This window comes from Hylaeus volcanicus, chromosome 6 (genome assembly GCF_026283585.1).
Source record: "Hylaeus volcanicus isolate JK05 chromosome 6, UHH_iyHylVolc1.0_haploid, whole genome shotgun sequence".
Lineage (NCBI taxonomy): Eukaryota > Metazoa > Arthropoda > Insecta > Hymenoptera > Colletidae > Hylaeus > Hylaeus volcanicus.
This window is the reverse complement of record NC_071981.1, coordinates 15801065-15813859: the sequence shown is the minus strand read 5'-3', so window position 1 is coordinate 15813859 and position 12795 is coordinate 15801065. Positions and strand designations below refer to the sequence as shown.

General features: G+C 46.2%; 1 protein-coding gene across 1 annotated transcript; it reads right to left on the bottom strand.

Annotated features, from left to right (window-relative positions):
* Nucleotides 1-695: 695 nt before the first annotated feature.
* On the bottom strand, nucleotides 696-6419 carry LOC128878465 (SOX domain-containing protein dichaete-like). Its single transcript, XM_054126686.1, has one exon. It carries the CDS (start codon nucleotides 6125-6127, stop codon nucleotides 5156-5158), a length of 972 nt encoding a protein of 323 aa, XP_053982661.1. The 5' UTR covers nucleotides 6128-6419; the 3' UTR covers nucleotides 696-5155.
* Nucleotides 6420-12795: the final 6376 nt, after the last annotated feature.

Sequence of the window (12795 nt, the reverse complement as noted above, 5' to 3'; positions counted from 1 at the left end):
TCGCTTTCGGGATTCATTGGATATACCTGGGCACCCCGATCGATCTTCGGGTCGAATAGTGACCCAGAACGGGCCCCGAACGAATCCATCTCGGCCGGTGGCAGTTAGGGGTTGAAATGAGCGCAGACGAACAATCGGTGGTCTCGATAAAGGCTACACTTGAAAACGACTCCGTATTGTTCTCAGGCTACTCCAGAGAATGTCTTCTATTATTTTTAATCGCTGAGGTGTTCACGGTAACCCCCTATTGCCATCCGTTTCATTTTTCTTTCAAGCCAAATGTTATTTCTTCATTACTTGTACGTTCGCGAGTGGATTGATACTCCAAACCGAACAATAAGTGACTGTAGATAGTGGTATTAGACGTCCCTTGAGAAAAGTGCTCCTAAAAACGAGTCGATATTGCCCTCTGGATACTTGGAAATAATTCTTGTACTATTATTTTTAATCTGTGAAGTGTTAATGTTAATCCACCGACACGAATATTAGTTTTCGTTAAAGACAGAAGTTATTTTTTTTAATTATTATATGTTCCCGAATGTTTCGATATTTTAATCAAAAGATGGTTGAATTTTCAATGCTATAGTAAAGCTTTTAATAATTTAATCGATAAAAGAACTAATTCACGAATGCGTTTCACTGGTAAGGTTCGTGGAAAATAACGCAAGGTCAATTAATGGAAATTCATAGAGTCATTTATTACTTCGATTCGTCGATAATAATAAATATATGCACATATACGATAAGAGACATTGTTCCTTTAATCCCACGACTCATTCTCGCTCGACGATAAATTCTCTGTGCCGAAGTTCTAGCAACGATCATCTTTTAGAATGAAATTCCGCCCGTGTGAATTCCGATCGATCGCTCGTGCTAACGAATAATAACAATTTGTTCCTAACAAAACACAATGTACATCATCATCCAGACATTCGGGCTTTCTTACGGACTAGCGTCTTACGGACATTCGAACAACATTGAAGAAATGGCGCGCAATGTACATGCGTGGACGAAACCAGAGATGGGCAGAATTTATTTAGCTAACGAACCTCGAATAAGGAAGAAAAGATTAACGACAAATTGGTTACTTTTCGTATAGAAATTCAAATCTGAATTACGGAACGAACAAATGGAGATTCGTTCGATCGATCGATTTTATTCGGAATTCGAATAAATTTTTGCCCAACTCCGTGCAAGACGAGGTTTCAACGAAAGAAAGGGTATCGGGGAAATCGAAAACAACGAAGGGTGTTCGTCGGACACGACCGTCCTGATAAATAACCCTATACACGGTGCAACTATTTAGCGTGTGTGCTCTAGACGTTAGTTACAACAAGAGGTACGAGGCGACTTTTTTTTCTTTAAACCTACGGAAACGACACGTACACGTGATCGCGTGAACGCGGCACACGACGCAACGAAATCACAGTTAACGACTGGTCCATTTACATCCGGACCTTTTGGGCGACGAAAATGCTTTCGAGAAGAGCTTAGTATAGTAGCGCCGCGAATTACCAATAGAAAATACCTCGAGAAATTTACTTTGTTTGATTGCACGTACCGCTACCTTCGTACATACACGGGGTCTCCAAATTAAACAATCAAACTTTTGTTGATACATTCCTAATGGAATTTGGAAGAAATTGTTGTAGGAATATGTACTGAAAACCGCTGTATTAAATGATTATAGCAAAGAGACAAAGAACAAATGCAGTTGCGGTGGTCTTGAATTAATAAAAATGGATATTATTTAATGGGAAACGTGTACTTTTCCATATATTCGATTGGAAATTGTTTCAAAACTTATATTCGTCGAGTTTACAAATAAATTGAAACTTGTGTATCGGATGGTCACGGAAGGGTCAAGTTTTTTGTCAATCGTCGAAGTGAGTTAGCATTTCGTATCATCAAAAGAAATATAATTTATTTAAACAGAAACACGTGGAAACTTGCGGAGCGCCGTGATACAACACCTTGTTCTATTCCTATTCGTAAGAGTATATTGCCACAGTTTGATCGTCTACTTTGGAAACGCTTGGTATTTACAAAAACGGTTAATATTAATTTAAGAAAATCGCCTGGTTAATTACATAGAAATCGTCGTGGTTCGCAAGCTGTGCAACAGCGACAAATAAATTCCTCGGAGCTATTTTACCATTGATCGGCAGAAACACTGCATCCGGAACGGCCGGAAACCACGGTTGGCGCAGAGACTCGCTCCGATTCGCTGTATTCCGACGATCCACGGATCAAAGACGGAATATATCACATACGAAGCTTCTCGCCGGCGAATAAGTGCGATCTCTAGATCCGCGTCCTGGACGAAATGTTCGTTCGCTGAGGACGGAGCTCTCCGTAGATCTCTTCCTCCCAGAGATGATCAAAATTCCCATCTAGATAGAAAATTTCGGACAACAGATCAAAATTAATATTCGTCAATCGTCGAACGAAAATTCGAATTCGAATCACAGATCGAAATTGTATCTCGCGTCGAAGAATTAAACATTTGAACACCGATTCAGGTTGCTCTTATTCATCGTTATCGAGACGAATAAATACGTCTCGGGTATACGATACAACAAATAAACAACTTTTGATGCAGTATTCGTTCGGTACAAATTACGATCAAATGAAGTTTCACGTTTGACGAATAAAAACTTTTCAGAATAAGTGTTCAATCGAATAAGCGTTGCGAATAGATCTCTGTGCAGAGCTTTTATTCGTCCTTTGATATTCAAATAAACTTCTGTCTATCTCTGCTTCCCAAAGCCTCTCAGTTTGAGGCTCGAGCCACTTACTTTTTCGAGGTCTCTCACGCTAATTTAGAAACCCACTGTACATTTAAAACAAAGACTTTTTTTATTTACTGTATTTAATGCAACGAGCAATATTATTGCGTTTCTTCGAACAATTGATCGGCACTTTATTGGTAAATAATTTTATTATAACTATGGAATAATTTGATATTCTAACTAATACATTTTAAATGATAGATAAATATTGTAGATTGGAATACCTATAATATGTATAGGTAATATTCAAGTCCTAAGAATATATTTTGAATACTCGTGTATTTTAAATATTTTGAGTACTCACATTTGAAATGATCAAGTAACTATTCATGTTTTTATTTAACAAAAAAATATGTCTTGCGATCTAATAAATATAAACAATAAGTTACAGAAACTCAAAGTAGGACGCAGTGATAATGCTCATTGTACCGAGAATACAACTCGCTATTACTAAATCATAGTCGTAACACACAATAACAATTTTTGCGTGAACTTGAAGACCCCGTAAGTGTGAGGCCCCTCTGATGATAAGGCTTATCGTACCTATACCACTGACGGATCAGGTTCATCTCCAAACAAGACTATCTAACTCGCGAATAATTTTGAATAAAAATTCGAACCTGAATTACAGAATGAGATAAAAGATTTCCCAGAAGGACCTATAGAATTTTTTTGTTTTAATAACAAAACTTCTTCGTCTTCCATTGTTTATTACAAAAGAAAATCTTAAAGCCTCTTTTGTAAAACCCTTAATTACACGATGAACGATGAACAAAACAAAAACTTAACCGATTATTCTATCGAATAAACGTCGCGAATGAATACCAGCACGTTGCTTTTATTCGTTACCTGTTATTCGAATCAAATTTTGCCCATCTCTCTCTCTCCATTACCCGGAAGTTCCAACAGTTCGAGCGCCAATCGTGTGGGCGGACACGCGAGCTGGAACGAGATCTGACGGAGACCGAACGTACCTTCCCACGAAAACTATTCGCTATCCGAGCAAACAGCCTCTAGGACTCGTTTACATGCGGTGCTTAACCTACGCGGATTGTATATTACGAAATATTTACATCCGTACAAACGATATATTAAAACGAACGGTAACGACGCTCGAGGGCAGAGCGCCAATAGCGCGTAAAGCTTCGCTCGACGAGACAGCCCTGTTCTCCAAACGAAACGAAAAAATGCAGCCGAACCTACGCTATTCGAACTAACATAGAGATCAGAATTTTCGAACAACGCACGACAGATAATCGGTTACAAAATGAAACTATATTTACCATCGACAAATGAAAGTTTAGCTGTACCTCGTTGAATAATAACGGTGCATTTTTATCTCTTCGTCTTCCCTGTTGCAATTTTTACTTTTTTAACATTAACAATGTATCGCTTTGGTATCGTTCTCCCTAGACTACATTTTTTGGCATAAAAACAGAACTCTTTTTAATAACAGAAATCTACGAGAAATCTATTCTAAGCATCGCGTAACAGTAAAAAATAAATTAGTCCCTAACAAAGCGCGTAGCGTGATATTAATTTTCAAGCTCTGTCTTTCTATACTAATTTTCACGGACCGTAACAAAGGATCCTTCGTAATAAAATTCCTCTGGCAATTAGTTTCTACCATTGTGAAAAGTATTTCGACGACAAAAGGACATTCGATACTCTATAAAACCCTACCCTATTCAAATAAAACGTTCGAGTAGTAAAGCACTCGAATAGTTTGAACATTCAAATAACGGTGGTTCCGTTGTAATAGAATCTATTTTATGAATCGAACAGCCAATCGCGCCACGGGTGTCTGAAAGCTGCGGTCAAAAGTGTTCGACTTCGTCGGGCGACAGGTAAAGGCACATCCGCAATTAGAAAACATTATTCGAAAACAATGCGTTCCACGCCTCCCTGGAGCCAGGGGACGGTCTATTCACGGGATACCGTAGCGCACAATGAGCGGACCGTTCGATAAAGCAAAACGAATCTCGGGGCCTAAACGGCCCTTTTGTTCCAGCGCATTAATATGCTAATTCAATTATCCGCGTCGTTGCCAGCGAGCCTTCGCTCGAACGTTGATTCGCGGTCGGCCGTACCCCGGTCCTTCGAAATTCGCAGCCGCCCGCTATTAACGCTGGACAGAGAAGAAGCGCATCTCACGGATGTGTCCCGTGTGTTGCCCGCGTCGAATCCGAACCGATCTTAGCCCTCGAGCGTCGCGCGTATACTAAATACAACGTCGTCGGGTTCTCTTGAATTGTACATCGAGACCGATCCGCGTAATCGAAACTCTACCCTGGAACTCACCAGGTGACCCTTTCGCCCCACGAATCTTAAAACGTTCTCGAACCTAGACGGGATCTAGGGATCTAGAATATCACGGAGACCGGTCTGCGTAGCTGCTCCAGGTCCAGCGTGGTCGACGACGACGAGTTCGGCACCTGCTGGTGGGACGACGATATCGGGGTGGTTCCTGGACTGCTGCCAGGGCTGCTGGTGGTCGTGACGATGCTCCCGGACCCGGTCGCCGAGGACGACGTGAACATCAGGTGAGGGTGAGGCGCGGTTGCACCGACGGTGTGATGTCCGGTGGAGAACAACGGACCGAGATGCGAGGCCGTGTTGTGGTACGGCTTACCTGGTGTCGTCGGCGACGAGTAAAATCCAGAGTAGAAACTGCTGACCACCGCTGCTGCCGAGGCTGCGTTGTTGTTGGCCGCGTCAGCTGCCGCCGCGGCCGCGGCTGCGGCGCTCGACGGCGATCCTGTCCCGCTGCTGCTGGCCACCAATTTGCTCAGGTGCACCGCGTCGAAGGCGGAGCCAAAGTACGGCGGCAGAGGCGGATAGTCGAGAGGGTGCGGGTGATGATGATGATGAGATACTGGAGCAGCCGGCGCTGCGAAGTATGGCGGAAGAGGAAAGCTAGGGAATCCTCCAGGACTCATGGACCCTCCTTTGCCCGGCACCGCTGACACAGGGACCTTCGGCTTCCTTCGTGGACGGTACTTGTAGTCGGGGTGCTCCTTCATGTGCATCGCCCTCAAACGCTTCGCCTCGTCGATGAAGGGTCGCTTCTCCGAATCGGACAGAAGCTTCCACTCGGCCCCGAGCCGTTTCGATATCTCCGAGTTGTGCATCTTGGGGTTGTCCAAAGCGATCTTCTTCCGTTGGATCCTCGACCACACCATGAACGCGTTCATCGGCCTCTTGATGTGCTGCTCCTGCGACGCCGCGGACTGCTGCCCGGCCACGTTCATGTCCTGGCTCACATGGTGCACGGAGTGCAGATCCATGCCCGACAGGAACCCGTAGCCGGGGTGCTGCTGATGAGAGCTCATCATGGTCACCTCGTTGTTGCGTGTACGGACGAAACTGATCGAAGACTCTCACGAACTCGACGGCTCGATTCTGACACTCCTCGAATCTTCTTCTTTTCAACTTCACACACTCGCGAGCGGACCACCGTCGCGCTCGGTTACCGTCCTTATCCTCGTGCTCATCCACTAACTAACGCCTCGTGGTTCGTGCTGAAGGTACGCGGTGCGTGACGGAACACCTGAGTCGAGAGAAAAGAAATCCACAAGTGTCGGGTACGAGAGGTGTGGGCGCAAGTGAGCGCGGCAAAACGTTCGAACGTGCTCGAATGGAGTGCCGGTGTCGACTGAGCGTGGACTGCCCGTAGGACCGGTCCACGACCTGCCGGAGGGATCCATTCTTCCTCTCTCTCTCTTTCCCCCTGAAGGCTGTCTCTGTTCCCCAGGATTTCGAGGGCGGAACCGACGCAGAGCGTCGAACGCCGCGCCCACGAACCGACCCTCTTCACGCTATTCGTCGAGGTTGCTTCGAGTCTACGGCGTACCTTTTCTACCCTTTCTCCCCACTAAATGACACCGGCACACCGACCAGAAACAGCAACCCCTCTGTACCCTACCGGACTGAGGAGGGCTGCTGCTGCTGCTGCTGCTGCTGCTACCTCGGAGACCGCGAGCTGCAATTATTATTATCGATTACCTCGATACGATGAAGTACAAATAGCGTATAGGCTGCCCGTTATTGACTGGCTCTCTGTTCGTGTACTGCCGCGCACGCCGCCACCGGCGCGATATCGCGCGATAATTGCTTACGCTACCCTCCACCCCCGCTTGCGTTCAAACCTCTTGGAACGCCAGGAGAACGCGGAGGATTCTTCTGGTCAACAAGCCGGAGGATCTTCGGATTAGCTCCTTTGCTCGGACCTCCGCGACCCCCATAGACACCCTCGATTGTTTCGCGAGGGTGGTGACTTTTTTTCGAATTCTTCGGACACCTTTGATCTCAGCCGTCGTTAGAGCTGGTGAAAGGATGGTTTCGATGCTGGTGTGCACGCTGGACTCTTCAACTCTTTCTCCCACGACTTCTTATTTTTAACGTTACCATTGGGAGGTGGAATACGTTATCGGACGAATATTTTAGTATAATTCTCGATTAGCCCAAGTTCTAAGTTACTTCGCAAAAGTAATATTTACCCTTTGCTTAAATACTTTTTACTTAACACATTATCTACCGGGCTATTTAGAAACAGTCTTTAATTCAAAAAAGAATTTTCTACAGTAGCATATGCCAATCTAGGCTGACAATAATTCCTCCATACTGTTACTGGGTACATTGAAAGTCAAGTATGTTTCCAAACACTGATCAATGTAAGTAGACAACCATCGACACAGTAAATAAATTCGAATAGCTAAATACTGCAATTAAAAAGCTTATAAATAGGCTCCCGGTAAATAAAGTGTTAAGGTCGCAGGGTACTCCGAAAAATGCAAAAAGTTACTTAACCCGTTTGCCCCGTTCTGACATAATTACGTCGACACCGTTTCGCGGCGACGCGACTAATCCTGGGGCAGTTTCGTTGAGTAATTAATCCGAATTCGCATGTTGGCCGTCCTTCTTCCCCTCCTCCCTTAGAAACAATGAGGGGTTGAAATCTGCCGGTTCCTTTCCTGTGGGAAATCTGAGGAACAATGCAAAAAATCTCTCGACGACAGGCACTTGGATTAGAATGGAAAGCAACAGCGGCGAAAGGAGCGAGCGGTGCCCCTTTCCCAATCTCGACTCACCGCGCCCTCGGCTCCCAAAGGACATTCAGCAATGCGAACGAATAAAAGCTCTCTCTGTCGGTGAACTGCATTAGTCGTTTGTGCTTTTGTGTCGCGGAGGCGCGTACGCCTCGGCTCTCGGTGTCTCCTTACTTCGATTTTCAAATAATCGATCGAGCTTCCTGCATTTTGGAACGGAGCGCCGCACGACCGAGCGGCGTCGTTTTAATAGCTAACTTCGAATAATATCGTCCCCAACGAAAGACGAGGTTATTCTTCCTTAGTCGGTGCTCCTTTTTAGAATTTATAATGTTATTATACAACGAAGTTGCTTCTGGAACAAATTCAATTCGGTTCTTATTACTTGTCGAACGGAGGTTACGTTACAAATATTATATAGAGAAACAAGAGTGAATTACAATGGGGAAAAGGAAAAAACAAGGACGACTTGGCCTTTGTAGGAACCTTTTAATTTCATAAATAACAACCAATATTATTACACGGGTATAATATTTTTTCCGATTACAACACACGTCCCAGTTTGCGCACTTCTCGCACGCGACTGTGTTTACCATTCGCAATACTTTCAATCGGTACTGGGAATCAATCTCACAACATTCGTGCATACGAGATGTCAAAAAAGGATCTTAGAATATCCATACCTGCCAATAATTTACAAATATTTTAATCAGAAATCGTCTCAGTTCGAATCTTCGAACTCGCACCCTTGCCACCCCCGAGTACCAATCGCAGAACGAACCACCATGCACATCTATTCCTAAAAATAATTTCCAACGAAACGCATAGAATGTCGCGAATAAATTAACCCCGTGGAGCCAATTATTACCAAAATTTCTTCCCTGTCCGACGAAATCGTCAATGGCGTTTGTCGAGGCTCCGGGAGGCGGGGGTGCGGGGACGTAGCGCCAATAAGAGAACGGTAAACAGAGGGAGGAAGCGATTAAAGCCCCGAAAAAGAGGGGAAAAGGGAAGCCGGACTCTTCCGCGGGAGGAAAAAAAATAGAAGAGTCCGTCGACGGATGGTCGCCATTCCGTCGAGCCGGGATTCTGGAAAATACGCGCGCGTCCGAGCACAGACGCACACAGGGCCCGTTAGGGGCGGGAGCCGCCACTCATACGTTCCTTTCCTCTGTATGCAGTTGGGTGCAAATTGGTATTGAAAAATCTCGAAGTCAATTAAAACTCGAGATACAAAGGATTTGGCGAGACAAAATACCAATTATCTCGTGTCCTCCGCCTGTGCTGCCCCTTTGGCTCTCCTCCCCCTCGCCCGTCGAACAGCCTCGAGGGGAGCACGGGGTTGGTCGACGGGCGAACGGGGTGGCTAGAGGGGGGCGGGTGGGGCGGAATGGGGGGCCGAGGGCGCTTACAAGAACTCAATTCCATTAAGCATTGAAGTGAGTAAAACGAGGCAGCTCAGCGTGGATGGGCATCTATATAACGCAGCTCGCATCTCGGTTATCTACCTAATAAAGCTTCGACTTCCTCCCAAACGACCCCTCTCCTCTCTCGCCGCCCCCTGGCGCCCGCGTCTCACAGAGTCACCCCCGGGCATCGGCTCTCCGCTACCCTCTACGACATAAAGCATGTGCCAGCGAGGTGTCTGTGAGACAATCCCCCGGGATGACAATGCTTATCCCACGTATGAATGCCGACGATGCTTCCTAGGTAATTTAAGTATAGCCACCTCCCCTGCCACCCGCTCTTCGCGCCATCCCTCTTTTCACCACCTTGCCATCCACCTTCAACCATTCGAGAAAGCCGCATATCTTCTGGTGTGCACGTATGAAAACCTGTTGTTCCCGTTTAATGATTCCCATTAGCGACGAAATCTTTTCGCAACGTCCTCTCACCTCCACCCCACCCCACCCCCCCACCCCTCCTCCAAGCAGCGGCGAATCAACCCCTTTTCGCTTATCCAGGGTCCTGTGAATTTCGAATGAGACCCGAGATCCGTCTGGGGACTCCTCCCGTTGGTGTTTTCGCTCCCTATCGAAGCTATTGCCAAGGTCGATCTCTATGGAAGTGCCGTGAGAATCGCGGGGGTCTAACAATGGCCGCCATTGTCTTCTGCCGGAGATTACGATTTCGTGAGTGCAAGCTCGCGAATGCATCTCGCCGGGCTCGCTCGCGGCTGACATTTCTTTTCTCCGTGGCATTCTTTTCGCGCACCTTTGTCCCCCTTTGCCAGCGATTCGCGCGTTACTGGAGCAACGTCGACGAATGGGAGGATCGAACCGGGCAGTTACGATTACCGATCGGGCGGTCGAATCTCTGGCTTCGAAAAGATTGTAATTTTTAAATAGCGTGCAGTCATCGTTTAGAAATTCTGCATAATCGACTCGAATAAATGTTTTACGAAGCGATTAACCTTTCGCGGTCACCCGGAGTCAAAATGACCCCAAGCGCAACTTTAAGCTAGAATTACTACAAGTTATTAATTTTATGAAAATATAGTAAAAATTGCAAGAGTTATGATTTTTTTAGTAAAAAATGTTCTTTCTTACGCATTGCCTCCTTGCTGATCTTTTTTCGCCATTTTGAAAATTTGATAAAAATTGTAGGCCATGATATTCTTATTCCGAAAGGTTCAAACTAGTATCCTGAATTTTTATGAGTCGTTCGAAACGATACTGACAACGCGGCAATTGTTTAAACATGGCTGGGCTCGTTGGGACCCCCTGTGACCAACGCGTTATTTCCAGAACGTGTGACCTCGGAGAGTTAAGTTCTGAAATATGTGCGAAAAACTGAAACAAATGAGAGCTTATTTTTTTTAAAAAAGTATTCATTTATTTATGTAAAATGATCAAGACTTTCGATACCAGTAAAATCCAATCCACCCTCGAGCCCACCACCAGGTACAGTGACTCCATCTTTCGGAAATTCAGAAGCAACTGCCGAAGACATCGACCGATAAATTGAACGTCGAACGGAATGAACGATTAATTAAGCTTTCGACAATTAGTCAGACGTGTGAAACGAACTCATCGAAGTAGGTTGAATGATGCCAGGGAGGAACGTTGAGATCAATTTACTGTCTATCGAACTTGGAGAAAGTTTAACCAGTAATCGACGACACGAGAACGGAGACTGATAGAGTTTATAGTACATGTTATAGTACTATGCATGCCTGTAATGGAAGACGATGGTCGTACATATAGAGTCTTTTAATCAAAAAGGTTTCAAAGAGGTACACTTCAAGTACAAGTGAGGAGTACTTCGAGTGCAAAGGGTTAAGCTCTCAGGTAACAATGGCCACGATCCGTTGAAAAAAGGGCCACCGTACGAGGATTAGAAGAAACAAATTGCAAAGTCAATCGACCGCAAAGGGAAACTCCGTGATTCGATTAGCGAGGTGCTCAGGATTGCCACTTTCATCCGCAAATCGGCTACGCGCTGCTGCACGGAAGACAGCTCGTCTCTTGGAGATGACGCGGACCGAACGAGGAACGAGGGAGTGGTGAAGCGAACGGGTCTCATCCAGGTGGCAAAATCCCGGCTAATTAGTAATCGCCCTCCGCCTCTGTCGAGTCCGCAGGTGCTCGGTGTATTCAGACAGCACGCTGAGCGTGTAATTCGGATGCGCCGGATTATCCGCGCGACGTTCCGATGTTGATCCTGCAAATTAAGTCGACTGCACGACGCGACCGTGACGCTGGAGCTTCGTCGCAGGAAAGGGGGATGAAAAGCGCGGGGGTTGGTCGGTCCTGGAAGCAGGTGGGGTAGAACGGAACGCAATCGCAGCGTACTTTGGGTGATTATAGGCAATCGTAAAAGTACCAGAAAGCGGCGGGTAAGAGGGAACAAGACAGAGGAGGGGGTTGAACGGAGGGATGGAAACGCAAGGAGGAGGAAGGTGGAGGATGAGGGATACCCGGGCCCATGACGGTGCCACGTCGCCACCCCGACGTGTACGCTCGAACGCGTTGCGTAATTAGCGACTGCCTCTCCGGTTTTGTGGGTGGGTGTAGGGGGGTTGCTGGGCGGCCTGGATAGCGAGGGTGAAGTGGGCGCACTGTTACCGTGTGCTGGTATCGCGACCAACCCCCTGAGAACACGTTCGTGCGACTGACGACCGGTTGAAACCTACCGCGTGCGTTACACACACGTGCGATCTACAGGGTGGTTCTTTATGTAAGATGGTAGTCGGGGGTGGACTTCTTTCGTTTTAAGGCGGAGAGAAATTAATTCGACTTTATTCCCTTGTACCTAAGATTTTATCTAGATCAACCGTTCCTTTATATAAACTCTGAAGAAAACTTAAACCCTTAGGTTTAAAATCCCTTGGAAACATTTATCATCACACCACCCAAGTGCGACGTCAACCATACTCAAATAAAATATTGGGTTGACCAAAAAGTTCGTGGCAATTTTTAAGAAAAATTCAAACGCACATTTGAATAACATTGGCTTACATGGGTACCATTTTGTTCCACAACCTTTCCACCTTCTAAGGGATGCATTCATTTAATTTATTTCCAACCATTCCGATGTATTCAGACTTGTACCACCTATCAACAATCGACATGGACTTTCCAGACAACCGAATAGAGAATAGAACAGAAACCCCCAAAAGCCTTTCTCAAAAACTCTACTTGAAGAATACGAGGAGCAACTCGAGGGGGAACAGAAATCGCTCGATACTGCCCGCTCGCGCAAACGGCGCGTAACGATCAATTATCGTGGCGTAACGCTCGGCTGGGAATCATTACAATGCGTCGAGCGGATTAAACCCACGTAAACAACGTCTTGGAGGGCGCCGATTCTTGCGCTAGTCCGCCGCGGATCTGATTTTCCTCGAGTAGTAGACACGGTGGTTTGGGTGGAAGGGGGGGGGGGGGGGGGCGAATTAGGCGGGTCGTGGCGTCGACACTAATCCTTGTCGAAACACCCCGTGCTGGTTGTCGGAG